General features: G+C 38.0%; 1 protein-coding gene across 1 annotated transcript in view; it reads right to left on the reverse strand.

The window, feature by feature from the left end:
- Positions 1-503: 503 nt before the first annotated feature.
- SNX7 (sorting nexin 7) overlaps positions 504-27,288 on the reverse strand; it is an 81,703-nt gene continuing 54,918 nt past the window's right edge. Inside the window, exons 8-9 of the mRNA XM_031680403.2 lie at positions 15,845-15,997; positions 504-925 (exon numbers count right to left, since the gene is read on the reverse strand). Of these exons, the coding sequence (XP_031536263.2) occupies positions 848-925; positions 15,845-15,997 (231 nt within the window). The 3' untranslated portion in view covers positions 504-847. The remainder of the gene's footprint in view (positions 926-15,844; positions 15,998-27,288) is intronic.

The raw sequence follows: 27,288 nt of genomic DNA on the forward strand, positions 1-27,288 counted from the left end.
TTCGGTGAAGGCGGTCAAAAGGTACAAACTTCCAGCTTGGGATGTCATCTACAACGTGATGACGACAGTTAATGCTGTGTTGTCTATTTGGAAGTTGACAAAGAGAGTGGATCTTAAAAGTTCTAACTAAGGTTTTGGTTGTAACTGTGAGGTGATCAGTGTTAACTAATCTTAATGTGATAATCACTTGGCAATGCAGAAATAGATCATTATGTCGTACACCTTAAACTTATACATCAAATATATCTCAATAAAACTTTAGCTTTGCATGCCTCTCCTCCTTCCTCACCTCCTTTCTGTCCGCAGCTGCCATCACACATCCACACAGGTAACATATATTAACTAGTATGTCTCACATTGCTCTGTGCTCATAGCATCCTGTGCAGATTTACACATACACAGAATCCCTCACACACAGTTTGTAGCTCTATTTTATAAAAACATTAGAATCTGCTTCAGAGGCTGGAGCTACGAGTAGAAAAAGAAAACACAATAGTCACTCATTTCATATTAAACTTTTTATTAAAACTGAGTCTTTACAATATATTTAAAATGACATGTTCCATGGACAAATATTTAAGAAAAAAACTTTCTATGTATAATTATCGGCATAAAAATTTAAGAACATAGTCAAAATTAAGCTAAATATTTAAATGTATATATATGCATATGTATATATATCCAAATTCATATCAATGATCTGGAATACCTGAGTTTCAAATTGATGGTTTTCCAGATAGCGTGAAACATCTTTCATCACGTTATAAAGGACACAGCCCATCCAGAAACAGTAACTTTGGTTAATAGACGCTATCTCCCAAAGATCACACAGAAGTCTTCCAGGTGACTAAAACTGATCTTCAGAGGCTTCTTCCAGGTGGTGACCTGTCTGTGATGTCAGGAAGGACTCCCACGTGGCAAGGCACTGAACAATGGAAACACACCACGAGGAGATCAACGGGGGTTCACTTTCACTGTCAGAAGGAGTAATAAATCCTTACCTATCTGTTCCCATGGCAACCTGCCCTACTCTCCCATCAGCTTGCCAAAATCCCTGCCATTTTTCACACGTTTTAATTCTTAATGAGGGAAATTCTTGCTAAACAAGGGGAAAACATATTAAAGGTTAAAAAAAGTAGCGTGGATTAATTTGCTGAAAGAATCACCATTCCCCCATGTTTGACAGGGAAGAAAACAGCTCTAAGTTGTAGAGGAAAAGATGGGCCATTTGGATCTGAGGAGGCAGGTGTTAAGCATGTAGACAGAGGGATGATGATACAAACACAGCTCAATCAGATCTGAATCCTACTGTATCAAGTGTGAGTCTGTGCAAGTGGATTAATCTCTATTACAGTTCTTCAGCCATAAATTAGGTTGATGAGAATACTGACCACTAAAGCAATCGTGAAAATTAAATCTACATAATCTGCATAAATCTGTATAAATCTCCATGCATAATACCTGGCTTAAGGTAAGGATGCACACACACACACACAAAAGTCAGCTATTATTATATTGTGATGGGCTGCTGGTACTAGGTTGTGAGGCAGTCATCAATAGGCCACAGGAAATGAATCAAGGTGATCTATAACTGATACCTATAGAACAAGGGAACGTATTTTTTCTATGCGCAAGTAACACATTTACCAAAATAGACCAAATTCCAGGCTATACAAGAAATCTCAATACATTAAAAAGAATCAAGTCATATGAAGTTTGTTCTCTGAACATAATGAAATTGAATTAGAAATCAGCAAATGAAAGATATCTGAAAAATCCTCAAGAAGAAATCAAAAGGTAACCTACAAAGTATTTTAAACTGAATGAAAATAAAAATACAACATACAAACATTTTTGGAATGTCAGTAAAGCACGACATAAACAGAAATTTACAGCACTACACACCTACATTAGGAAAGAAGAAGGGTCTTAAATCAAGGCCTTCAGTTTCCATCTTAAAAACTAGAAAAGAACAAATTATACCCAACTTAAGCAGAGGAAGAAAAAAACAGTAAAGACATTAGTGTGAATCAATGAAAGAGAAAAACAATATAAAAAAAAATAAAACCAAATGTTGGATCTATAAAAGGCTAATTAAATTGATAAATTTTTAGCCAACTGTTGATAGAAGAGGAGAGATGACACAAACTGCCAACTGTTAGGAATGAGAGGGGTGACATCACTTTAAGTCCTACAGAAGGAAAAAAAAAGACAATATTACTGAAAACTTTGTACCTATACACATTTGAGAACTTAAAGGAAACTTTACTGAAAAGGCACAAAGTACTAAAATTCACTCTAGAAAAAAATAGACAACCCAAATGAATCTGAATTTGTTGTTAAAACATCTTCCCACAAAGAACACTCCAGGCCCCAAATGGCTTCACTGGTGAATTCTATCAAACATGGAAGAAAAAATCATATGAATTCTACACAAACTTTTCCAGAAACCTGAAGAGAAAGGAATTCTTTCCAACTTACCAAAAACATTACAGGAAAAGAAAACTACAGACCATTACCCTTTATAAACAAAGATGCAAAAATTCTAAACAAAATTTTAGCAATCAAATCCAGCAATCTATAGAAAGTATTATACATCATGATAAGTGGAGTTTAATCCAGGTAAGAATGGATTAATGTCCAAATATCAATCAATGTAACTGACTGTGTTAAATGCAATACCATCTCAATAGACATGGAAAGATATCTGTCAAATTACAATATCCATTTGTTATTAAAAAAAAAAATTCTCAGCAAATTAGGAAGAGACGGGAGCTTCCACAACCTGAGTAAGAACATCTACAAAAAACCTACAGTTAACTTCGTATGCAGAAATGTATTAAATATTAGCTGTTATTAGTATTTTATTTCTTTTCAATGCCAAGAAAAAAAAATTTAAAACTCAGCTTTATACTCAAAAATCTCCTTCACCAAATTTTGAGTATAAAAAGGAAACACAAGAATATCTAACTACAAGTAATATTTTAAAATCGACCCATAATGTTTACAAAATAAAACCATTAATTAGAATTGAAGGACTGACAGAGAGCAGAACCACAATTTACCTTTGGGAAGAGCCCTGTTTTCTTCGTGCACCTCATTTCTGCTTGCACTCCCTGGTCTGTTACGTACGTAATCTACTATCTGGTAACCCTGCAGGGCAGCCCAAAGCAATTACTGCTTTCAGGAGATATCATATCTTTTTGATAACTCTGCCAAACTATCATTTAAATAAACTTCTTAGAGTCCTCAGGTAAAATTCAAAACGAGAACCTGAGCAGTCTGCTCTATTTAGAATTCCTGTCAAACAAGGAATCCAAATTGCACCAAAGATGGTATTAATCCTCATGTGAAGAAATTTCCATCACTGTCATATTCTTCAACTCTCCTAGTTTAATAAATGTCTAAGGAAGACATTCAGGGGCCCTCCATGCCGATTAGCGTTGTGAGTTAACATTTTCATTTCTAAAATAAATCCTAAAGGGGACAGTGAAATAGTAAAAGAAACAAAGTAGTTACTTAACTATCTCCTTCCCATCCACCATATGAAAGGCAGAAAATCAATTTACGTATTTTGAAATAAAGGTTACAGAGTATAAGCACAGAAAACAACAGGAACGTCCTGACAGCCGCTGACCGTCTATACGGGTCCTCGGTCAGGCACTATGGTTGCTTTATCACGTATCACCTTCTTCAACCTCACAATGACAATTATGAATCTAACTTTACAGATGAGAAAGCTGCGGATCAAACGGTGATATTACGAAGCTGATAAGAGGTACAGCCAGTATTTATTCATGAGGAAATGGAAAAGAACCAATTTCTTGCATGACCATCAGGGTACATTTAATAAGTCACTGGGCCATCAAGATGAGATATCTTTCTTTTACATAGTCGAAGAGGGCCATTTTGGAGGGGAGGTGAGTTAAAAAAAAAAGCATGACTGTAAGGGGACGAGGTTGATCACATTTTAGAAAAAGGGTATACATGCAGGTTGAGTGTGTGGAAATTGATTCTTCATGCATTGCCACGAGTATGTATACCCTCTAAAGATTACTGGGTTAATACACACCAGGCATACAGTAAGTGCTCAGTAAATGCAAAGACTATAGAGAAGGAATGTATTGAACTACTGATGCAAACATGCATAAAAACTGCATTTTTCAATCTGAACATTGATCAATTGACATCCTGGCTTCTACAGCTGTCTAAGCTTGTTAATGTTAAGTTTTGCTGTACAAGCCTGATCTCCACTCAGGCTGCTCACCAATCAGGTTTCTGGGTCTACAAGGTTGAGGATACGACCCTGGCCCGTGTATCTCCTGATGCGGCTACCAAACCTCTTTCGGAATTCTGACAGCAGACGTTTTTGACTAAGTAAACATATTAACTGCCCCCTCCTGCCAATGTTTAATATTAAACTGTTACCTGATACGTTGCACATTTATTCAGTGAACGTACATAAATCTATACAAAAATAATAAAAGATAATCTCTAATGCTCCTTAAATCTCTTGACTCTTTCTTACTTTTTTTTTTTTTTGAGTATGAAACACTAAGCAAAAACTCAAGAGACGGATTGTTTATACCGCAGAATCTAACAACAACAATTTAGTTCAGTATCTACTGTGTCCAGGACTGTGATAACTGGAAGATATAAAGGATTATCAAAAAAACAACAAAAAATTTCAAAACCTAGCATGAGACTTTGCTTATAATTGTAACTTAGACTTCTTAAAAAGGTATTTCTGTTGGCTTCTCAGTGCTTCCTATCAAGGAATTGATTTTTTTTTCCACTTTTAAATCACTGCAATTAGTGAAGCAAGCTAGTAACTATCAAAATTAGAGTAACAATTGAAAACCCCCAGCATCATGGCTGGCCTAACCTTTAATCATGCTCATTGGCTCATTCTAGTGTTAGACTGTCTTACTATCATCTGAGGATCGACAACAAGAATTCCACTTTTAGTTAAATAATGGGTCACAATATCCCATACATGCTATTTTATTTGATACAATAATACCTTGACGAACTCAAATAATCACATCTTATCGTTAAGAAAACTGTGATCATGGACCCCATCACTCTCTCCTGGTGCCCCACGCTCCTCTGCAGTAAAAGCAAACCAATAAATACGCTGAACATGCTATTCGGCAGGATGCTGGGTGGCCGGAAATCAAGTTTATCACAAATCCTTGTTAACTGAGAATCCAGCGCACATTTCTTCCTAAGTGGCTCCAGTTTGCAGCCAAAGATCAAAAAGTAGCTTCTCTTTGAAGGGCAGGACTGGGAGACAGGCTGCTACAGTGAGGAAAGTGAGCCAGGAACAGAGCAAACGGTCCCCACGGGTAACGAAAGTCCTTCGGTTCTGACACCAAAGCTTGAAAAGTTCTCAAATATACAGACAGAGTATTTAGAAAATAAGCTTTAATTCCAAAACTAGTTTTGAGAGTAAATCCCTTGCTACCCCAGCAACAGTAGCGATGATGACATTCTGCCATCAGAAAAGGTTAACGGTCCCTTTGGTTCTCGTAAGTGGGCCATGATCCCACAAGCAGATGTGATCAAGTTTTCTTAAGAATGAAGAACAAAAATGGCGTGTCTGTAGATACAATACAGCTTCCAATGGAAGCTTCCACATTTAAGAATCAATACTTTCTCAAGCTGGTGGGATGCAAAGAGCTTCTGCCCCACACTGTGACTTCAGGCAAGTCTTTTCACTTCTCTGGGTCTATTCACCTAGTCACGGAATACGGGGCTTGGACTACTTGTGTCTACACAGAATTGAGGAATACGCCTTGCTCTGTTTGGCTTGGCACAGTGCGTAAATGCAACAAACATAGTTTTACCTCTCCTCTCAGTACTTGGTATTTATAAGGTAGTTGTCATTATAAATAATTTCTAAAGATAAGATTCAGAAATAAATAAGAAATATTTTACTGTTGCTACCAATAATCTACATTTATTGACACCTTATTATGTGCTAGGCACTGGATCAAGAACTTTACATATATTTTATTTATTTACTTATTTATCTATCTATCCAGCAGCTTTGAAATTTATTTTCTATACTGGCAATTTCAGGCTCAAGTAAAGTAAGTACTGGCTTAAGCGATGAGCTGGTTGAGACCCCTGGAAAGGTATTTACGAGTATAAAAGCTTCAAAATCATGTGCTTTTAGTGACTGACTGGGAATAGTCAATTTTGCTTCTAGGACTTTTCTTTCATCTTTCTTTACCTCATTACATACATACATACACAGGCACATATATATTTTAATACTCAAATAAATCTATGATTTATGTACTATTATTTTTAGCATTTTATAGGTAAGGATACTGAGGCCCACTGAAAGAAAGAAAGGTCTTCAAAGTCTCTCTGTAAGTCGGCTTAAAGTCACAAGCCACGCCTGTCCAAAGCCCATGCTCTTGGCCACCAGGTGATAATGCCAACATGCAGCTGGGTATGTCCACAGGGAACGTCACCGCCCTGTCCATGGAGCAGCTAGGAGAAAACCTAGTTTCACCCAAATTATCACATAAATCAAATTAATAAAATATTATCTATACATCATGCTAGTAAAGTAAATTAACCATAAATCTGCCTAAAACAGTAACAATGATACCTGTTATGACAAAATGTAATAAACGCCAAACCTTACCACGTTCTCTGTTTAAAACCAGAAATGTCCGTATCAAGTCAAAAGTGTGTGTGCTTCTAGTTTTCCCACTAATCTAAAAGCACCTCTCAGACAATGCCATAATAACTGCATCTCTCTTAATAAACTAAAACTGAGAAACAGGACTGAGTGTCCTCTACGAATTTCAGTGCTGTCTCAAACGACTTTGGGCACAGGCAACATCACCTACATTCGAGGAAACACTGAAGCTCAAATATGTCAGCATCTCTATACGAGGTCAATATCACTGCAAAATAAATTACAGTATGAAAATTAAAGGCCATGCCTAAAATGAGGGCAATGGGGTGTGTAGCATTTTAGTAATTGTTTTTTATCACCTAAACTTAAGATTCAAAGCAGTAATGAAAACTTTCAGGAGCTGCAGATTTAAACATTTTTCTGAAATGTAATCAATCCATAAAGAAATTAGAGATGATGCTGAAAAAGGAAACCAACACTTATTATTTTGCAATAGCTCAAAACTATTCATTAAATTTCATTTTTAGAAATGACTAAATTCAGAATCACGTGCCAATTTATAACTTGAAAAATAGTAGTAGTTTCAAAATAACAAGATTTGCATATTTCTTTCTAAAAAATACTTTTATATATCTCTCAAGAGTTGAAGTAATACGTTTGTATTTGTAAATACTGCAAATAGTTAAATGACCACAACACAGTAAATGCCAAAAAAAAAAAAAAAAAAGACTCATTAGCTACAAACGCCATCTTGTGGTCCATTTAAAAATTTATTTTGTAGTATTAGCCTGTAGATCTCTATAACTCAAGATCCGCTAAGGTAGGACTCGCCCTAGATATAACTAATTCCATTTCTCTAATTTTTACACATGAAAAAATCGCGGATCCAAAAGATCAAACACACTAGAAATCTTTACAGCAATAATTAATATAAGAGCCAAAATTTGAAGTCCTATCTTTTTAACTCACTTTTCTATACCATCACAGCATTGTTTTGTACTTCCAACAAACCACTTACATGAAGTCCGTCCAGTTTGGTACCTGACTCTTCAAACACTAAGCTCATCTGTGTTCGTTTAACCGTACACGGAAAGTACAGCAAACTAAAACCAGCACGTTTACTTTGGGATTACTGGAAAATTATCAAGGCACAGCTATGATGTTTAACTGCTTTACTTTAAGTATTTCACATACGTTTTCTAATTTAATTCTCCTAAAGACCTGTGAGGGATGTGTGTGGGTAGGGGATGGGGAAGGAGAGGACTATCAAAACCATTTTTTTGCAGGGTGGGTACAGTTTAGTGGTAGAGAGCATGCTTAGCATGCACGAGGTCCTGGGTTCAATCCCCAGTGCCTTCACGTGAAAAAAAAAAAAAGCACCACTTTTTGACAGATTAGAAAACTGGGTATAGAGAAGATTAAGATTTCATAATTAGTTAGTGGCAGGCATCCTGATTTCCAAGTTCAATTTTTTTTCATTAGTAAACCCATCTTCTTTCTTAAAGATGTTACATCATGCAGTGTGTGCATGTGTGTTTTAAATCATTTCTTCCTTTTTTTTTTTTGACAGGAACTATTATATTGCCCTATAGAATACAGTCTGACATTTATGAAGAATAGGATGAAAGTTCCCTGATTCAGAATCTAGATATTTTTAGAAATTATTTCATTACACTGTGTAGTCTCCTATTCAAATCTTTGACTGTTAACTACAGAAAAATTTATCTAATCCAAAGGATGGGAAGAGGCATAAACTGTCTATGCTATCCCAAACTGCTCATCTCACACCTAAGCTCAACTTCACTTGTATGGATACTTGAGAAATAATTACACCACAGGATATAAAAGATTGGTGAGAATATTTTTAAGGGAAATTTTAAGAAAGCAGGAACCTGCAAAACAGCAAAAGCTTTAAGACACATAGAACATAATAAAAGATGTCCCACAGTTATGTGGAGTAGGGGAGGGTATAGCTCAAGTGGTAGAGTGCATGCTTAGCATGCATGAGGTCCTGGGTTCAATTCCCCGTACCTCCTCTAAAAATAAAGAAAGAAACTTAATTACCATCATCCCCCACAAAACAAACAAACAAAACACACACATATACACACACACACACAACATAAGGTTATGTGCAAATAAAAGCTGTAGCTATGGCTCCGGAATACACAATTCAGAATAGAAATAATCATTTAATAAAATAAAAAAAAATACATAATACTTTAGAATTCTAAAAATTATAAACACTTGATTTTTAACATTTCCTTAGAAGTAAATAATCATCAGATGCTGGTGCATTTAAACTTAATTCTATATTTGTGTTTATACATGTTATAACACTTGAATATTAAGAAGATTATAAAATTTTACATGAGAAAGGACACTACCCTTGTTAAGTGTGAGAGATGAACAGACTCTTAGAAAACAGAAGGAACTTTAGAGCAGCGCTTCTCAAATTATTTTTTTTGTTTTGTTTTTGATGAAGATGACCATCCCTAAATGAACTGGATGGTCCATAGAAAAGTGGTGTAACGTATCCTGAATCTGCTAATCCAGACGTTCAGGCTTCTAGTGAGTGCCTCCCACTGAGCCAAAAAGTAGACAATGTGGGCAAAAGAATGTAACGAACTGGAATTTTAACCGACATAAACACGGTCAGGCTGAGTAAACATGTAAGCGTCTTAGCTTCTCAAGCTGGTGGCTTGCTTGCTTTCCAAGAAATCCAGTCTACCCATTAATAGCAATCTACTGAATTCTAGGGTCTGTAACACAGTTCTTAAACATTCTTCAAATAGTTCCAAAGAGACAGGCTATTCTTTTCTGAAGGACTGTTTTTAGCACTATCAGGAAACCTGTCTTCCTGGGTTCCAGAGGGCAGGTCAGGCACCACATTTAGTAAATGTTAGGAGGCACAATTGTAAAAAGAAAAGTACCCTGACACGCATTCAAAAATCCCTGCCCTAGAGAACTCTGAATTATTCTGGCTCCAGCCAGCTTCTTTGTTCTTATGATTAGGGAAGGGAGTGGAGACACATTAACCTTAAAGAAAGTGTCTGTTTACTCTGTTTCATCCTAAAAGACTGTCATTTAAATGGTTCAACACAGACCCACTATTATGCGTCTGTCCCAATTTTAAAAAGGAAAACTCAAAAACTACAGGTCAGTCCTTGGGACCAAAATGATACTAAACAACGCTAGCCGGGTAAATCCTCAACCACTTGCACCCTTGCATCCTTCTCTCTACCAGGAAGACTGCTCACGAAGAGCTGAGCAGTGTATTGTGTATGGTGTGTGTCAGAATTACAGAGGTTGACTGTTCTGGAAACAGGTGTCATTGTTCCAGTATTCCCCAAAACCTTCCCTGGAGCTAATCTGAGTGTTCACCGAGGCAAGAACAGAGGTGTGGGCATCTCCTAGGTGAGCAGAGGTCTGCCGACCTTCCCAACATGAATCAGTTTAGAACTCAGGGCTTCACTGGGGCTTTGTAAGCACTGTTTAAGCGCTGGTAAAGGAGGGGCTTTTGCACTGGTCACTGGGAAAGGAACATGCCAGCCTTCTCTTTTTGTGGCAATGGATAGCTAATACTTTATTATCTCTTCAAAAATACTGAATTTATTTATCTTTTATTTATATTTGCCTAAACCTTGCAACTTATACTTTCATTCTCCTGGATGGAGGAAACAGGAGTGAAATAGAAATGAAGCAGTACTGTTTTCTCAGTTTCCGTAACAGGGTTTCCATCGGAGAGTCACTTTACTAATTTCACTAGAGCTTGTTAATTCCCAATTTTCTTGCTTCTGAAAGAGGCTCCTCACACTCGCTTCCATTTGACTGTGGCACCATGTGGAAGTCACTCACGTTTTTGTTCCAGAACCTTGCTTCCTCCTGCAACGCGCCCTCCCTGACACTGTCTGTTTCTTCTGCATTATCTCTGACTGTATCCTTCTCTTGGTATCTTTGCCTTTCATAGTCCATGGCCCGCAGGTGTAACCCTATCTGGTTTGTTAACTGCTTCACTCTTTTTACTTATTAGAATTGTTCATTCCTCTTATGTCATATTCTCTCTTTAGTCCTATGATGTTGAAATCATTACTAACTTTTCTGTAATTTTTTCCAAATCACTTTATTAATCTCTAGACAATATAACTGAGAATGGCCAGGGTTTTCTTACGAGGGTTCACCATCTATCCAAATCAATAACACACCTAACGCTTGTCTAAAATCCAAGTCCAGCTACACATGGACCATTAAAAAATTAAAGAAATTTAAAAAATCTTCTATTTAGTCAGTTCATTACCATTCAAGTAAAAAAAAAACCTAATTTAAATACTTTTCCATTAAAAAAACATTGTAAAGCTGTATTAATCAAGTGAAAAATACATATACTTATTATTCTTATTTTTCCCTAAGGGTAAGATTTAACTTTGAATTTGAATGCTGCTTAGTGCTTAGCACAGGGTTCTGATGTTAACAGAATCTTAAATAAATGATTTTACATGAGGCAACTGACATTCTTAAATAAGATTGACAGCATTTGAAATGAAGTGACCTCTAACCAGTTATTTCTTGAAATTCTTACCAAGACAGATTTTAACTCTAATTTTCATAGTTATTTTTCATAGTATTATTTATGAGAGCAAAAATTTACATAAATGCTTAACTATTAATAATCTTCATTAAAAAAGGTATAGTAACATGAAGTAGTATAGAAGATTATGTCATTATATGAAAAAGTATTTAAACAAATGAAAAATATAGAACTCAATATATATCCACAGTAATTATCATGGCACAAATAAGTAACATATGTTTTTAGGTTGACATATTTGGAAAGAACCATGTAGGAATTTTAAAATATTTTGATCTGCATATGGCAAGTTCTTTTTCCATAACTGCATTTAAATATACTCCGCTCTAGGAGATACGGTGAGGGGCATTCTTTATTTCTTCTTTATATGTCTGTGTACTTTGTTATTGTTTTTAGTGTGCATATATTAAATTTATAACCAGAAAATTAGGCTATGAAACAAAGACTTCCATACACTCACTAATAATTCTAAAATAAACTATGCAAAGGAATAAGTTATATTACTTCAAGTATTACATTCATTTAACCATAAATGGTTTTATTTGGCAAAAATTAACATCATGTGATCTTTTCATGACTGTATTAAAATTAGACTTTCAAAGGGTCTATTCTTTCAGTTTGTAATACTTCCCGAGGATTACTTCCTTTCAGATCTCTTCAACATCATCGTAACCATCATCATCATCATCATTCATGACAAAAACATACTCTTCTGTACCTACTAAAGAACAATTAGAGAACATCCCTGCACTTTATCCAACATGTCATATTTTATGATTTTAGCATCCCTTCACATTTTAGCAAGAAATAATTTTCTTTGGTTATTTGGATACCAATATACTTCAAAATTGTTCAACTAGAGTTTTGGTTTTATTGTTTTGTTATTCTTGTTTTTTTTTTTTTCTTAAAGACTCAAGTGTATTCTTAATTATCAGTCATCTAGAACAAAATGGGGAAGAATTTCATTTCACCTATTCAAAGGTTATTTGGAGATAACCTATCTTATATTTGGTGTCAGCTGTCTCCAGGTAAATTCACACATCTAAGTACAACATTTCAGTATGACAATAATTGGCTTCTGATTCAGCTCTGTACCTCATATTAACAGTCTGATTTTCCTCTGTCATTTTGATATATAAATTTTGAGTTATAAACAAGCTGTGACCATTTCACTTCATAAAAGTCCAAAGGCAAATGTGTATACACCATTTCTTCTATCACACTAGGAACAAACGCCTTTGGGGATTTCTTTTTGGAAATACTGATGAAAAAAAGTATTTCCATAAGAATGTGATTACATTAAAGGGGGAATGGAACGATTCTGGAACATTCGTCTTCCTTGTATATGAGATATTCTGGAGTTAACAGGTAATAGCACACTGTTGCTGTTTCAGGCCACACACAGTTTGTGTGTTAATTAGGAAGCCTTGATTATCTAAGGCTCCAGCTTCCTGATTACGCTTGGACTGAGGTGCCAAATCAGTTAAAAATTATTCACTCAAGAAGAAAAAAAAAACACAATAAATAACTGGAGCCAGAGGAGTCTTGCAAAGTTATAATAAAGAAAACCAATGATTCCTCCAAATTTATATAAACAAGATGCAGTACACTTGATATAATTTTAGTAATATTTAGAAACATAATTCTCTTGGAGGAAAGAGTTAAACACATATTGATATAAATTGTTGTGAAGAAGAAAATTTGCAATATGGCACAGAGATGCTAACAAGTATTTCTAAGAAAATACTATTTTGTATAAACTGAATTCAAGCTATGAGAATGACAAAATATATGAGAGGTATAGTTGGAACCCAAACAGTTCAGTTGGAGTTCAGTGGAATTGCTATGAACATTTTCTCTTAAAAATAAAAAAATCCAAACTTAGAAAAGTTTTGCAGATTTTATTATCTAAAGGAAAACAGTAGGTGTATTTGTCATGTGGTTTTTATATCTTAATATACTTAGGTTTTATAATCACAATCACTTATAGTATATTGAATATTTCTTATTTCCAAGGCATTTTCTTATAAATTATTTCAATTGATTGTCACACACTCCTATAATGTCAGCGTGGACAGGTCTACTGTAAAGGAGAGCTGAAGGTATTTCTGTGGATTTAAATAGTTAAGTGGTAATAAAGCCTATGGTGATAAATGTGCTTTATTCAACAGAAATACTTGAAATCATTTCAAAATCTGAGATTCATGGGAAATTCCTTTTAGATACTTGAATCTACTGAAGGTTGTTCATGTGGAGTGAAAAATAGGAGAGAGAGAAAATGATCTTTCTAATCGTACCTACTAGAAAGATAGTCACTCAAATCTGTCCACCGATCCGCAGCCCACTGCCGTGAAACCTCTACGTCCGCTCGGGTCTCTGTCGCTATGTTTCCTGACTAGTCTCATCACGTTTAGTTTCGTTCCACTCAGACCCACACACTGCACGAGTGATGTTTCCGAAAGGCAAGTCCAATAGATATTGCCCCTTCCCTGCTGAAAACTCTTCAATGGCATTTCCCATTTCCCTCAGAATGAAAAAAAGACCAAGCTTAAAAGGCCCTTTTCTGTCTAACAGGGTTCAGGACATATTCATGTAAAATATGGCACATTGGCAGATTAAGCTGAAGACGTCTGAGAACATGGCAGGGGCAGAAAAGTCACTCTGACCTTCTTCCAACCCTTAACCCCTGAGGCAGGTCATAAAACCCTAATGCCCTGAGGAAAAGAGCATCTTCGTCTCTGAAGGCAAAGGGACACAGAGAAGACTCCTAACACGAAGGCTCTGCTAAGTCTCCCCCAGTTTACTGTACTCACTTCACACTCCTTAATCTATCCTGTTTCTACAGGACAGCCCACGCTTCCTCAAACCTAGCAGAAAAATACCCAGATCTGGCTCTTCTGGTCTCCTCTTGCTTCTAAAGGCTGCTGGGCCACAAAGAACTTATATTAAATCCACTTGTATGCTTTTCTCCTGTTAATTTACCTTTGTCAGTTTAATTTTCAGACCCAGCCAGGCATTCCCGGAGGGCTCAGAAAAACTTTTTCCTCCTCTACAAGCTTTACTTTTCAATTCAACGCTACCTGTACTCGACCGTCCTCCAAAACAGAATTTCAGTTATTTGAACACGTTCTCTCTCACATTCAGGCTTTTGCGTATGTCTCTTCTCTGTCTGGAGCTGGCTTTCTCACAGCCTTGTCTGGCTTCCTCTTACTCATCATCCAGGTCTCAGCTTAAACATATCCTCTGAGAAAACTCCTTCATTCCTTCTCGATAAGGTGAGATGCCCCTGCAATGTGTCTCTATCCTAGAACTTACTAAACTGCATTATTACAATGTTTTGTTTTAACTGTTTCTCTCGCTGACTATAACTGCCTGAGAAAGGGACTGTGTTTGACTTGCACACTGTGGTTTCTCCGGGGTCCGGCAGTGTCTAGTGGTAGTAGGATCTCAAGTAATTCTTGTTGAATGAAAATCTCAGTATCAGTTAGATAATCTTGCAAAATACAAAATATTTTAGTTTAAAGTACTTTTAAACTGGCAAGCCCAACAGATCACAGAGTATAACAAATTTCTTAATGTATCCATTTTTGTATAGTCATTAATTCAGACAGAGATATGGTTAAACTTGTATGTTCAAAATGCATTTCCTAGGAAAAGTTTGTTCAGAATATGCTGGATGAAGAAAGTGATAGTATGAAATTCATTTAAAATAATAGCTACTTTGCAGAACTGTTAGTTGTGAAAACAAAAAAAAAAACCCCAAAATTAAAATAATCATTTGAAAAGCAAAATGTTAACTAGGCTCTTTCCTGAACCAAAAAAACAAACAAGCAAACAAACTGAACTAAACTAAAGCGAAATAAAAGAATAAAATAAATTAAAAAAAATGAAACAAAAGTGGGCAGGGTATAGCTCAAAGTGGTAGAGTGCAGGCTTAGCACACACAAGGTCCTCGGTTCAATCCCCAGTACCTCCTCTAAAAATAAAAAAGTAAAACCTAATTACCCCCCCAAAACAAAACAAAACTCTCCAAAACAAAACAAAACAAACAAAAACCAAAACCCAAGCAGCACGCTCCCTTTTTGACTTTTTGAATGGCTCCAGAAGGCAACGTGGCATGGCAGGGACACAAAGTATGGGGACTGAACTAATTTTCTACCCATTCAAACCTCTGTTCCTTTCCTCACTTCGCAAACCCTTCACAGCATAAGAAAAGGAGAAGAAAAGGCAGTAAGACAGGAGAATCATTAGGAAGCATGATCAAGTGCATCTGAAGAATTCAACCCTTCCCAAACAAGAAACTGAGGGGAAAACAAACAAAACGGATTGCAGCACAACTCCCTCTCCGGGCATCTCAGCTCGCACCGGGCGCTCGGGCCTGCGGTGTGGACCCCCCCCCCCCGCCTCCGCGGAGACACGTGTGTCAGCGGGCGGGGCTCGCGTGACTCCGTTCACTGGCGGCTCCCCTGGCAGGGAGCCACCGAAGACGCTTCTGAACGTGACACCTGGTTCCTTAACAGGCTCTTTCAACACGAGACAGGAAGTAAGACAGAAGTTAACTTTCTAAAAACGAAGCCATCCCACACGTGGCTCATTACCTGTTCATAATAGCGGATGCTCTCCTCAGCCATGTCTGTGAACGCTGACTTGAGATCATTCTCCATGTTTTGTTTCCATCTTTCCCAGTCTGCTTTCAGGGCATTGTTGGCACACTCCACTTTATCTTCCAGCTTCCCAATCTCTTCTGTGAGCTGAATTAGATCACAAAGAGAGATCAGCTGACCTACTGTCCCCCCACTACGTGAATTCTTCAAATCTAAGCTGAAGATTGTAAAAAAAAAAAAAACCAAAAAAACAAAAACAGCTTTTATGAAAAGTCACCAGGATTTACCATGAGCATTAACTAGCTGAAGTAAAAAGGACACTGGCTGCAGTCGGAGATCTAAGTCTGCCACCAACTAGCGCTTGACTTTGCCTAAATCCCTGAAACCTTGGGCTTCAGTTTCACTATTGATAAAACACAGGAAATTGAACCCCGAGTTACCTCAAAACTCCTTTGCAATGACTCTCTCACTATCACTGTTCGTGGTGATAGCATTTATGTTAAAAGACATGATTTCATACCTTCAGCTTTACCTTCCTGGTCCCATTTTTCAACTGTTTTCAGCAGAACATTCAATTAACCGACATGCTACAACATCTGTACAGATGACATAGTCCAGCGTGGAGGCCCAGGGGATTAACCTGCCACATCCCAGTCAGCTGATAACAGAGGCAGGCTCCTATCTCCAGACACCTGACACTTCGTCCACGCTCCACTAGACAGTCGCCCTCCTCCAACTCACCCACCGACCTTTGAGCGTGGAACCCAGCAACTTACTGGTTTACATTTGGCATGTTGACATACATATTTATATACCCATACATATTTTATACACACGTATTTATTCATATACTCAGTATATATTTATTAACTGCCTTCTCTGGACCAGCCATTCTTCTAGGACTTGGGAGATTCAATAGGAAAGACAACAGACAAAAATCCCAATTTCACCAGAGCTTCTACTCTGCTGGGGAAAAACAAACAGAAAGCAAGGTAAATGAAAGATGAACTATGAGTTGATAATAAGTGCCAAAAAGAAAAAGGAAGCAGAAAGGTAGAAAAGGAATGGAAGGATGCAATTTTAGATAAGATGACTGGGGAAAGTCCAAACAGGGAAGTGTCATTTGAAAGCAATTCTGAGGCTGATGTGAGAGTGAACCACAGGGTTCTCAGTAGGAGAAGCACTCCTGGCAGAGGAGACAGCAAGGACAATGGTCCAGCAGTGGAAGCGTGCCTGGACAGTCCTAGAAGAACAAGGAGACCGGCATGGCTGAACGGGAGGCACAGTGAAGAAAGAGGGACGGTCCTAGGCGATGAGGTCAGAGAAGCAGTGGGTAACCAGATCTTCTTGGGCCATGCCGTCCGTAGTAAAGTTCTGAGATTTCATTGAGATCCAAAGCCAGGACGATTTGAGTAGAAATGACTCTCATGTTTTAAAAGGAGCGTTACAAATCGCCACTGTTGCTTGGCTTAGAGTATCTGAAGAGGCTGTCATTTAAGAAAGTCCTCGTTACAGAGATGATAAAGTGTGAAAATGAGTATATTAGCATCAAAAAAAGATGTTATTTTGCTTCCAATGCTTGCTTGAAATATTACTCCTTTTTATTTTGCTATAAAATTTCACTTCTGACTCTATTTCTTTGCAGCCATATTTGCTCTTACTTCCCTAAGAATAGACATTTGGTACGATATAAATCTTCTGTTACCCATGGGAGAGCTGCGTCAGTAGTAAAGCTGATTTTCATGTTTTGTGTGTGGGGCGGGAGGATGTGTTTACTTTTTTAAAACTTTTTTTTAACTTTGTTCTGTTTGTAAACTATCTCAGGGAGGATATTTATTACTGTATGGGTGTGTGTGACTCTTTGGGGTAATTACTTTGCTGATCTTAGTATCTGTCTAAAAGGATGTTAATGGGGTGTCTAACCATGGACTGTGGATGCTGGGGGGTAAGCAACAGCAAAACTGCTGACAGGCCAGACTCAAAGAGGATCTGGAAAAAGCTTAGGGGTCAGTGAGAGAACCTCACTCCTCTGGACTGTTGGATGGAATCCTGCCATTTCATAGCCAGATTGAGATTCTTAGCAAAATGTCTTTTTTACATCTAGGATGAAGAGGTACCTTCACCAACTGTAACGCACTGTTAACTCTCCTCTGCTTGGGGTTTGTAGCCTAAAATTACTACACACCGGAGTAGGATTACTGGCAGAGGGCTTTACTGAAAGTGGATTTAGGAAACACAGAGTCAAAATCACATTTTCTATCTTCCTTCCCTTCCTGATGGAACTTAAAAAATGGTCCTGCTGCCAGAAGGGATTTACAACAAAGTCTTCCCTTTGCCAATCTGCAGCTCCCCTCCATTAAAGCCCTTATTGGTGGTAGTCAGGCTGGTCGGTGCTTCTGCTCTGGCCAAGAGCGACTGCATTCCTGAAGAAGTCCCGTCCTGTTCTCGGACTTCACTCTCTCACCTACAGAAAGGTTTGTAGCCTTATCAGCACAGCACTGGGATGAGAAAGATGAACGACAGGTTAGACTGACCTCAGACCCCCCTTCTGTCTTTTACAAGCTATGACACATTGGGAAAGGCTACCTTGTGAAGTCCTAGTTTCTTCATCTGTAAAATGAATATAAAAATAACATATCCATCTCATAGGGGTTTTTATGAAAACTGCCTGAGATTTGCATAGTGCCTGACAATATGCTTGCTAAATGTTATCTGTTACCACCACCACCACCACCACCACCACCACCAAGGTCGTCACTGTCAGGGTCTAGGTCTTAAGTTAATTTCTGGTGCTATTTCTTGACTTACTCTCACCAGTACAGAAGATGACACATATGTTCCAAATACATACGATCAATTCTTGTCATTTTTTTGTGGCTATGTATATATTAATTTTTCTTTCTTTGATGATTTCATCATTATTTTAGTTAGAAAAAGAGCAAGAGACCTTACGTATGTCCTCACACTGAATCATCTTCCCATAATTTTAATTCGAAGAAATTCTAATTGAGAATAAGCACAAAACACTTAATTCAAATTAAGAATGACCTGGACTGTATCTTTCCTACCAATTATAAAGGCATATCGTTAGATTTCCCTTCCCTCAGTTGACTTTGATTTTAGCAAGTTCTTTGGTACAAGGAACCATGCATTTTAGATGGTGCCATCCAGGCTCCGAACATAAACACTCAACAAAATTTAACTAAAATGGGAGAGTGACCGCGGCAGGTCAAAGCAGCCCCCCAGGGCTTCAGCACCCCTCTAACAACACAGCGGTTTTCAATAACTCTAAAAGTCAGAAATTCAATTCATAGTTTCTATTGCGAAGCAGCACAGAAAAGACTGAGTTTAAAAGGCCTAAAGCTTGAAAAATTCTTCTCACAAATACCAGAAGCAATTTGGCCCTCTGTTGGTGGAAACACCGAAGAAGCAAGCAGACTCTTTTGCCAGGAAAATGTTGTAATATCAGAGTAAGTAATAAAAGGTTGTCATATAGCGAGAAATCAAGATTTACATTTAACTGCAAGGCTAATGGGTGACCTCTAGCTTCAGTTACATTCAGCTAGAAATTAGCCACACAATCAAATGAAAATCATTAATATTAACAGTCTGGTAAACAAAACAATATCCTTCCTCGGTAGTCAGTACCTGCTCTGACACCAGGAACAGCGGCGTGTTAATGACCATTTATTGTATTGCCGCCATGGGCGCTGCATTAAGCTCTGTACTTTACATACATTATTTCACTTAATCTGCATAATAATGCTGCAAATTTGGGAATACTCTCTTCCCTCCACAAGCTGGGAAACTGGGGAAAAGAAGTGAAAGAGATCACACAGCATTTTGTGGCACCTTGGAGATTCAAACCAAGATCCACCTGAGTCAAAGCACATGCTCTTTCCACACTGAATGAAGAGCCCCAAGCTAGTGTGTCTGTGGCTTTTAAGGTTAAACTGATTCAGCTCTTACCTCAAGGAGTTTGTTATCTATTGGAAGACAGATATGCAGAAATAAAACAAAAGCCAAAGGCTAGAATACAAAGCAGAATGTGATATATATCATAATGGAGGGGGAAAAAATTCAAGCAGTAGGTAGAAAGATACAGAATGGAGGATTAATTCTAACTGGGGGAGGGGACATTCTGACTGCCAGTTTGCTAAGCAGTGACTGGGAGAGGGGACACCTGGACGAGCGTATGGCGTAAATGAAACGGCAGAGGCGTTATGCTACAGAGGAAGAATGGCTAAGAGGCAGGTCTGGAGGCTCGAGGTGGGCAAGGAGAAAACACAGGAAACGCAGCTGGAGAGGCTGATAGAAGACTGGCCACTAGAGGGTGTAGCCAACACTGAGCAAAAAATGGATTCTGTAGGGAATGGTAAATTACGAAAGTTTTTGACCAGGGCTGAGGTTCATTTCAGATAGATTCCTGAGTCAGAGATATGCAGAGATGCTTAAAGCAGGATGGAAGGAGGAGGGAAAGAAAGGAAGCCAGTTAAGCTGCATGGGCACTATGGAGACAGCAGTAAAAATGACAGGGAGGATCCGGTTCCTTCCCACTCACTCGTCCAGCAGCATCCACCCAGCAGCCATCTAGTCTGTGTTAGGAACAATGATGGAGGGAGGGAAAACAGAACTTGCCAGACCTTGCCCTCAAGGACTCATGCCTAGGGGGAGAAATTAAAAAACAAAACAAAACAAAACTGGGTAAAGAAAATGTGAAAAACATTTCATGTAAAGCAAACAGGGTGTACAGTCCTAGAAGCATGTTTACTCTGAAGTTTCTAAAAATTGCAGGTGGTTTTCAAGGTTGGGACCTAGAGTATGAGTAGGGGAAAAGCAAAAAAAAAACAAAAGAGAGGCAGGCTGCTGCCAAGTACTACAGGGACTTCCCTGGGGTGCCTGGACCTTAACAGAGAACAAGTGGAATCACTGAAGGAGTTTAGGGAAGAGGACCGGGGGCGGGGCAGCGGTAAGCAGATTCCAGACGCTGGGATGAGGAGGAGAAAGAAAGAGACTAAAACGCTGGCAGGCAGAATCACTAGCAGTTGACTCTGTGTGGGCACTGGGAGAAAAGATAGAATTATCTGATCTTTGTAGCTGGCGGGGATGACCTGGAAAAACTGGGGGGTAAGGTGGTGAGACAGGAAATGCAGGCCTGAAGGCAACAGTAGCAGTCCTGCAGAGTGAGGTACTCATCAGAGGACTTTGGGAGGTCAGCCTTGTGACATGTTTCACTAAAAATTCTTACTATAATTTTTACAGAGTGAGAAAAAAAAATGTAAAAAAAGTCCTGCTCCCTGAGAAGGTGACGCCAAGCAGGGCCCTGTGGAGTCCTCCTTGATATGAATCTTTCTGTGTCCCCTGTTTCTGGTTTGTAGGAAATGGGCTTCAGTCAGCCTCTTTGCCCTTTCCGGAGGGCAGATTCAAACAGTTGCTAATCTGGGAATGCAGAAGCCAGGGAGGAGCAGTCAAGAAATGAGTGCAGCCCTGGGGCAGGGGCCTGGTTCCTCCTTAAGGAACAGAGAAATACCTTTAAGTTCTTCAGCAGGAACTAAGCTCCCCCACCCCCACCCGCAAGCCAAGGCAGCAATATAATAAACGGTCCCAGTTTTCAGTAATGTTAACAAAGTAGACTCTGCACACGATGAATGTGGACCCATGTCAGTACACTTTCAACGTTCTTCAGCCAATTCTCTGTTATGATTTTCTTTTCCTGAATTGTTTGGAAAACTCAATCTAAGTTTTACTTTGTTTTGTTTTAACATTTCCTGCCCCTCAAATTTTAACTTTAATTTGTGCTCCTTAAGCCTCCATTCTCCTCCAAAATACAGTTTCTTATTACCTTCATAAGATGGAAGAACATATCAACTGACGCTAAAAGTAAACATTCACTCAACAAATCTTTATTTTAAAGTGCTCTCTATGCGCCAGGCATTGGCCCAGGCCCATGACCAAGGCCACGGCGTGACTGTAACAGGGAAGGTCCTTGTTGCTGGGAGCTTACAACCTAGCAGGGGTTTCAGATCCACACCGCACTGTCCCTCTATTGTCACCTTACCAGTCGCCTTAAGAGTCTATCAATGAGTTTGCGCTATTTTCATAAAATACGGAAGTACCTTCCAAACGAAATTTTAGGAAATCCAGAACATCTAGATTCAAAAATTTCCCTAGAAAGGAAATGTGCTTTTATACTCAATAAATATCCTTCCTGCACTAAATATTGACATGATGAAGTTAAGCTACGCACTGATACAGATTAAGTTAACAGTCACACTGTTATCCACTCAGAGGGGGCAATATCCGCATTCCCAGGACATTTCTACATGTCCAGCGCTCTGCTGCACGAGACGGGTGCTACACGGGAAGGTGCGGCACCTGCCGCAGTGACACGTTCCCTGCCTCCCAAAGCCAAGATGCTCTTGGCTCTAGAGCAAGACGCAGATTCCACAGGCACTGTTCACTGATACGGCTCCGCTCTGAAGAAGTACGATTTCCTGTTTCTCAGTTGCTTCAGGGTAATAATAAGTTGTCCGGGGCTTCTCCTCACCTTTCCCCCTGAACTTTAAAAATTTCATAATCACACACGTTTATCGGTCAGTAATCTGGAGCCTGGGCTCTGAGATGCATGGGTGGGAATCCTGACTGTGACTTTAGCTGAGTGCAGTTCCTTGATAGGCTGCAGCTCCCCGATCTGGAAAATGAGGAGAAAGAAAGTACATGCTTCACGGGATTGTTCTGAATCCTGTGTTAGCCAAGTGCTGGGACCTGAGCAGTTAAGACATGACAGGGCTGGAGGGCCCCCGAAGCGATGACGGAAGGGTTACTGTTAGGGTCGCAGGAACGTTCTGATCCGTCTCCCCGCTCACTTGTACTGCGCTGGGGAATCCTTACTGAGGCCCTGCCTATAAAAGGAACGTTAGCCACAGGGGAGACAAAGGGACATTACCAGCTCAGAAGGCTGCCTCAAAGCCCCCGAACGCCTGAGAGTGCTGGGAGCTGGAATGGACAACGCGGCCAGGCCAAACAGTCTACGTACGGCCGTGCCACCAGGCCTTCCTTCAAATTAAATGGACGAGGCCAGGAAGTCCAGAAATGTCCTCCATTCTGAGGCACTGGACTGTCACATCGCATCACTAAATTATTCCACCCTAACCCAAGAAATACCGGTACCTTGCTCATTAAGGGATGAAAACTCCTAAGACAAAAAAATGCAGACGGACCTTCTCCCCGACTCAGGAGGTTCTTTAAAGTACTCTTCCCAGGGACTGAAAACCCATCCACTAACATAAGAAAATCCCCTAGACTTCTAAACATTCTCTTAGGCCTTTAGTTTTTCTCATTTACCAGACATTAGTTTTCAGAAAATGTATCAGTTCATTCAAGGACTGTTTGTTGAGCACTTACTATGTGCCAAGAGCACCGGGCGAGGCACAGTGCCCCATGTGAAACAGTCTCCTTCTTTTCTCGCTCAGTCTTGGGCACACTGATGTCATAGGAGTAAATCTTTACTTAACGTCAGAAAGGCCTCCCAATTCCGATACAGTTGCATCATGAGACCAGGACGGAACGCCATACTGTGTGTTTCTCAAATTGGGTTCCTATATGCACATCAACACTCAGGGCTAACCTAGAGGGCTGTCAATGTCACGAGTAAACACAGCAAAGTATCATGCAGATTTTATGCAGATCAGAGAAGAATATTTTTAAATTAACATAAACATAAATATAGGATGGAATAGTGATATTCATATGAAATTTTAACACAGGAGACCTTAAAGAAATTTTGAGCTTGCACTGGCCACTGGTGGGTCTCTCAGACTACTGGAGTAACATTACAACTTCCCTTTACCAAAGAAAGTAAACTCTTTTGATAAACATGTTTGACCTATACACCACATTAAAATATGCATTAGAAGTAAATCTGCTTGATTGCTGAACTACATATTTAATAAAGAATTAATACACTCTGGCATGATAATTCTAGGGGAGTTAACAGCCATGATTACCAACGGCTTTATCGAAGCATCACTTATAAAAATTACAGATTGAGAAAGCAGCTTCCCCACAGTCTATTTCTCCAGAAATAGCTGCCAGAATGACAGAAGAAAATACAGGTCACACTTTTTTCTTTTTTTCAGTTTTATCTATCACTGCTAAACAGCGGTCCAGGGAAAATTTCACTTACCTAAGAAAGACCCAGATAAATCATCCACCCTTCAGCACTTATCCCCGACATTATAATCTCTAACCAAGCACCCGTCTTCCTCACCCTGTGACCGTCTCCATTTACAAGTACCGCAGAAAGTTCACGTGGGTAGCACGATCAAAATTTAGAGTCTCTCCAATATCATGATTGAGCTCCAAACATTTGAACAACTTACAAGAGGGTCTGCACCTAGCACATTATTGGAAGAGTTCTTTTCTTAATGAATAATGGCGATCTCACACAAATTAGTCTAGTGGGTAGAAATTTATGAGGGTAGCATGACCTTGATACAAAAACTGACATTTCTGGTACAAGCAATGGTACTTACAAAACAGATTCTCCCCCACCCCCAGCTTTATTGAGGTATACTGACAAATAAAACTGTGTATGTTTGAAATGTACAACGTGATGACAAATCATTCTTGCTCAGAAATGTAAGCACAAAAATCCTAAAAGTTGAGCTAGCCAAATCCAGCAAGGGCCAAATTGAATGCATCCCAGGGATCCAAGATGGTTAAACTGAGAAAATGTCTTAGTGTAAATCACCATATTCAGTAAATAATGGAGAAAAATCACACAATTACACGAGTAGGTACAGGAAACCACTCAATAAATTTCAACACCCACTTATGAATCAACCTCTCATCACATAGGAGTAAACAAAAACTACCTTAACCTGATTTAAAAAATACATTTAGAAGAGTATAGCAAACATCATTACTTAAAAAAAAAAATCCTAAAAGCCTTTACTTTAGAATCAGAGGTAATACAAGGATGTTCTGTCAGTAATAAGATTATAAATGCACTTTTTAGCCAGCTCAATAAGAAATGAAAAAGCAATATAAGGTATAATGACCAAACAAATGAGACAAAACTATCAATACAAACCCGTAAGATTTTCTACATAGAAAATCCCAAAGAGTGCACAAAGAAATTATTAAAACAAAAAATAATTTAGAAAATTGTTGAATATAAGATAAATATGCAAAAGTGAACTGCATGTCTATACCTTGGCCAAAAACGTTAGAAAATAACAAAATTTAAAATGTATAATTCATGATAAATCCAAACAAAAAATAAGGTACTAATGAATACATTTATGAAAAGATGTAAAAGATCTTTTAGGAAAAAACATTTTTAAACTGAATTGAGCAATATCAAGACAAACAAATGGTGAGGTTTCTGAAATTTATTCTATTTTATTTAAATCTTCTAGCTAGCTCTCTTTTAATTTCAGTTTAAATACCAGTTTCTCAGATAGTCCTTCTCAGAACAGCATTTGTGTACCAAGCAGGTATTTCCTGCTAATCTCTCTCAGTCCACTGTTCACCTCCTCAACAGTCACTAGAACTAACAATTATTTTATGTATGTTTATTTGCTTTCCTGTTAGAATGGAAGTTCTAACGTGAGGGGCCACGGGTCTATCTTTTGACCATTTTATTCTCAAGTACTTACTTACACTATGTAGGAATTTGATAAATATTTGATAAAATAATCCTACTGCCTTTCCAAGGATTATTTTATTACATTTTGAAATATCACAGAAACTTACAAGGTGTCTGTACCTGACCCTAAAGGCATCTATCACAAAAATTTTTGAGCAAAGGAGTACCATTTGAGGATAATAGCTATTCTTACTTTAAAATATCTTTATTGTTTTCTTTTTAAAATGGCTTCTCTATTATTTCCTTTTATGGGAAAAAATAACCGTCCAATCTATTTATTCAAATGCTAAAAATTTCTCTTCATAATCAGAAAAGCTGGGAAATTATCATTTCGAAAAGTTCTTGAAAATAATGTACCTAAATAAAAAGATTTAGATTGCCACTCCATCAGAAGATAATAGAAAATTCAAAAATTCAATTTTAATCTGACAGCTACCTCTTCTTAACAAGTATTAATTAAATTGCAGGGGAGAGATAAGAGGGCTCTTAACAATAAAACTGTATTATTTTCTGATTCGTGAGCGAGGTAGGATGTGTCTGAAAAATTAGATGCTTGATTGTACCATGCTGCTCAGGCATACATGTGATTACTAAGTAATGCTTTTTTTAAAATATACTTTACAATACACACTTTTCTTAAAAAGTAGAAACCTCTCTTCCTGAACTCCACTGCAATTTTGTTATCCAAATGTAACTTGTTCAGTAACACACAATGCATTTTCTCAAAATGACAAATTAAGTCATAAAACACCCACAAATGTAGCTGACGCATCGCTTTCCAAGTCAGCACCTCCAACACCATTAACATCCTTGAAAATAAGAAATAATCATAATTTCCTGTGACATCAGAGGCAACAGAAAGTCAGTTATTTCAACAGTCCCATTTTAGGAAATACAGTGATCTCCTCTGAATCCTCTGCACAACAAAGGTACAGTAAACATATGTTGGACAGAAGAGGATTCATATACTTTTCCAGGTGCTTCCATGAGTCCTATTAATAAAAACTTTTTAAAAAGATATGATGTGACTCCTTAATGTGTTTTTTTAAATCAAGGTCTTCTAACTCTTTAGATATGATAATTTCCTATATTTGTTTCTGAAGAACACCATCTAAGCCTAGAAAAGCAATAATGCTACACCACCATTAGGTTTTACTAAAGATTAAATATTATTTCAAAACCAAATCCAAACTTACTTACAGACCTTCAAAGGCTATACAATTATCGGCCATGAAATATTTTTATTCACTACTTAACCAAACAATAGCTCACATATTATCTCATTTACTTCTCACTATACACGTGTTAAGGCAAATATCATTTTCCCATTTTACCAACAAGAAAAAGGAATGCTTATTGAGGTTTAAGTGACTTTTTTTTTTTTTTGTAACTTCTTCCCAGAATCCTGGTTCTTTAATTTGTGATCCAACCCTACCGGATTACAAAACTCCATAATGGGGTACATGGACTTCAGGACGTATATAAGACAGCTCACAGGGCTACACAAAGGAACCTTCATTTCACTCTTTTAGATTAACATATAACATTAAATGAGCTTCAATCAAGTGTACGACAAAGTTATTTGATACATGTATATATTGAAAAATGATCACCACACTATGCCTAGTTAACATCCATCACCACACAGTTACAATTTTTTTTCTTGTGAGAATTGTTGAACTTTTAAGATCTGCTCTGTTAGCATCTCTCAAATGTACAATACAGTATTATAAACTACAGTCACCACCCTGTACATACACCCCCATGACTTATTTTATAACTGGAA

This window comes from Vicugna pacos, chromosome 9 (assembly GCF_048564905.1).
Source record: "Vicugna pacos chromosome 9, VicPac4, whole genome shotgun sequence".
NCBI classification, from domain to species: domain Eukaryota; kingdom Metazoa; phylum Chordata; class Mammalia; order Artiodactyla; family Camelidae; genus Vicugna; species Vicugna pacos.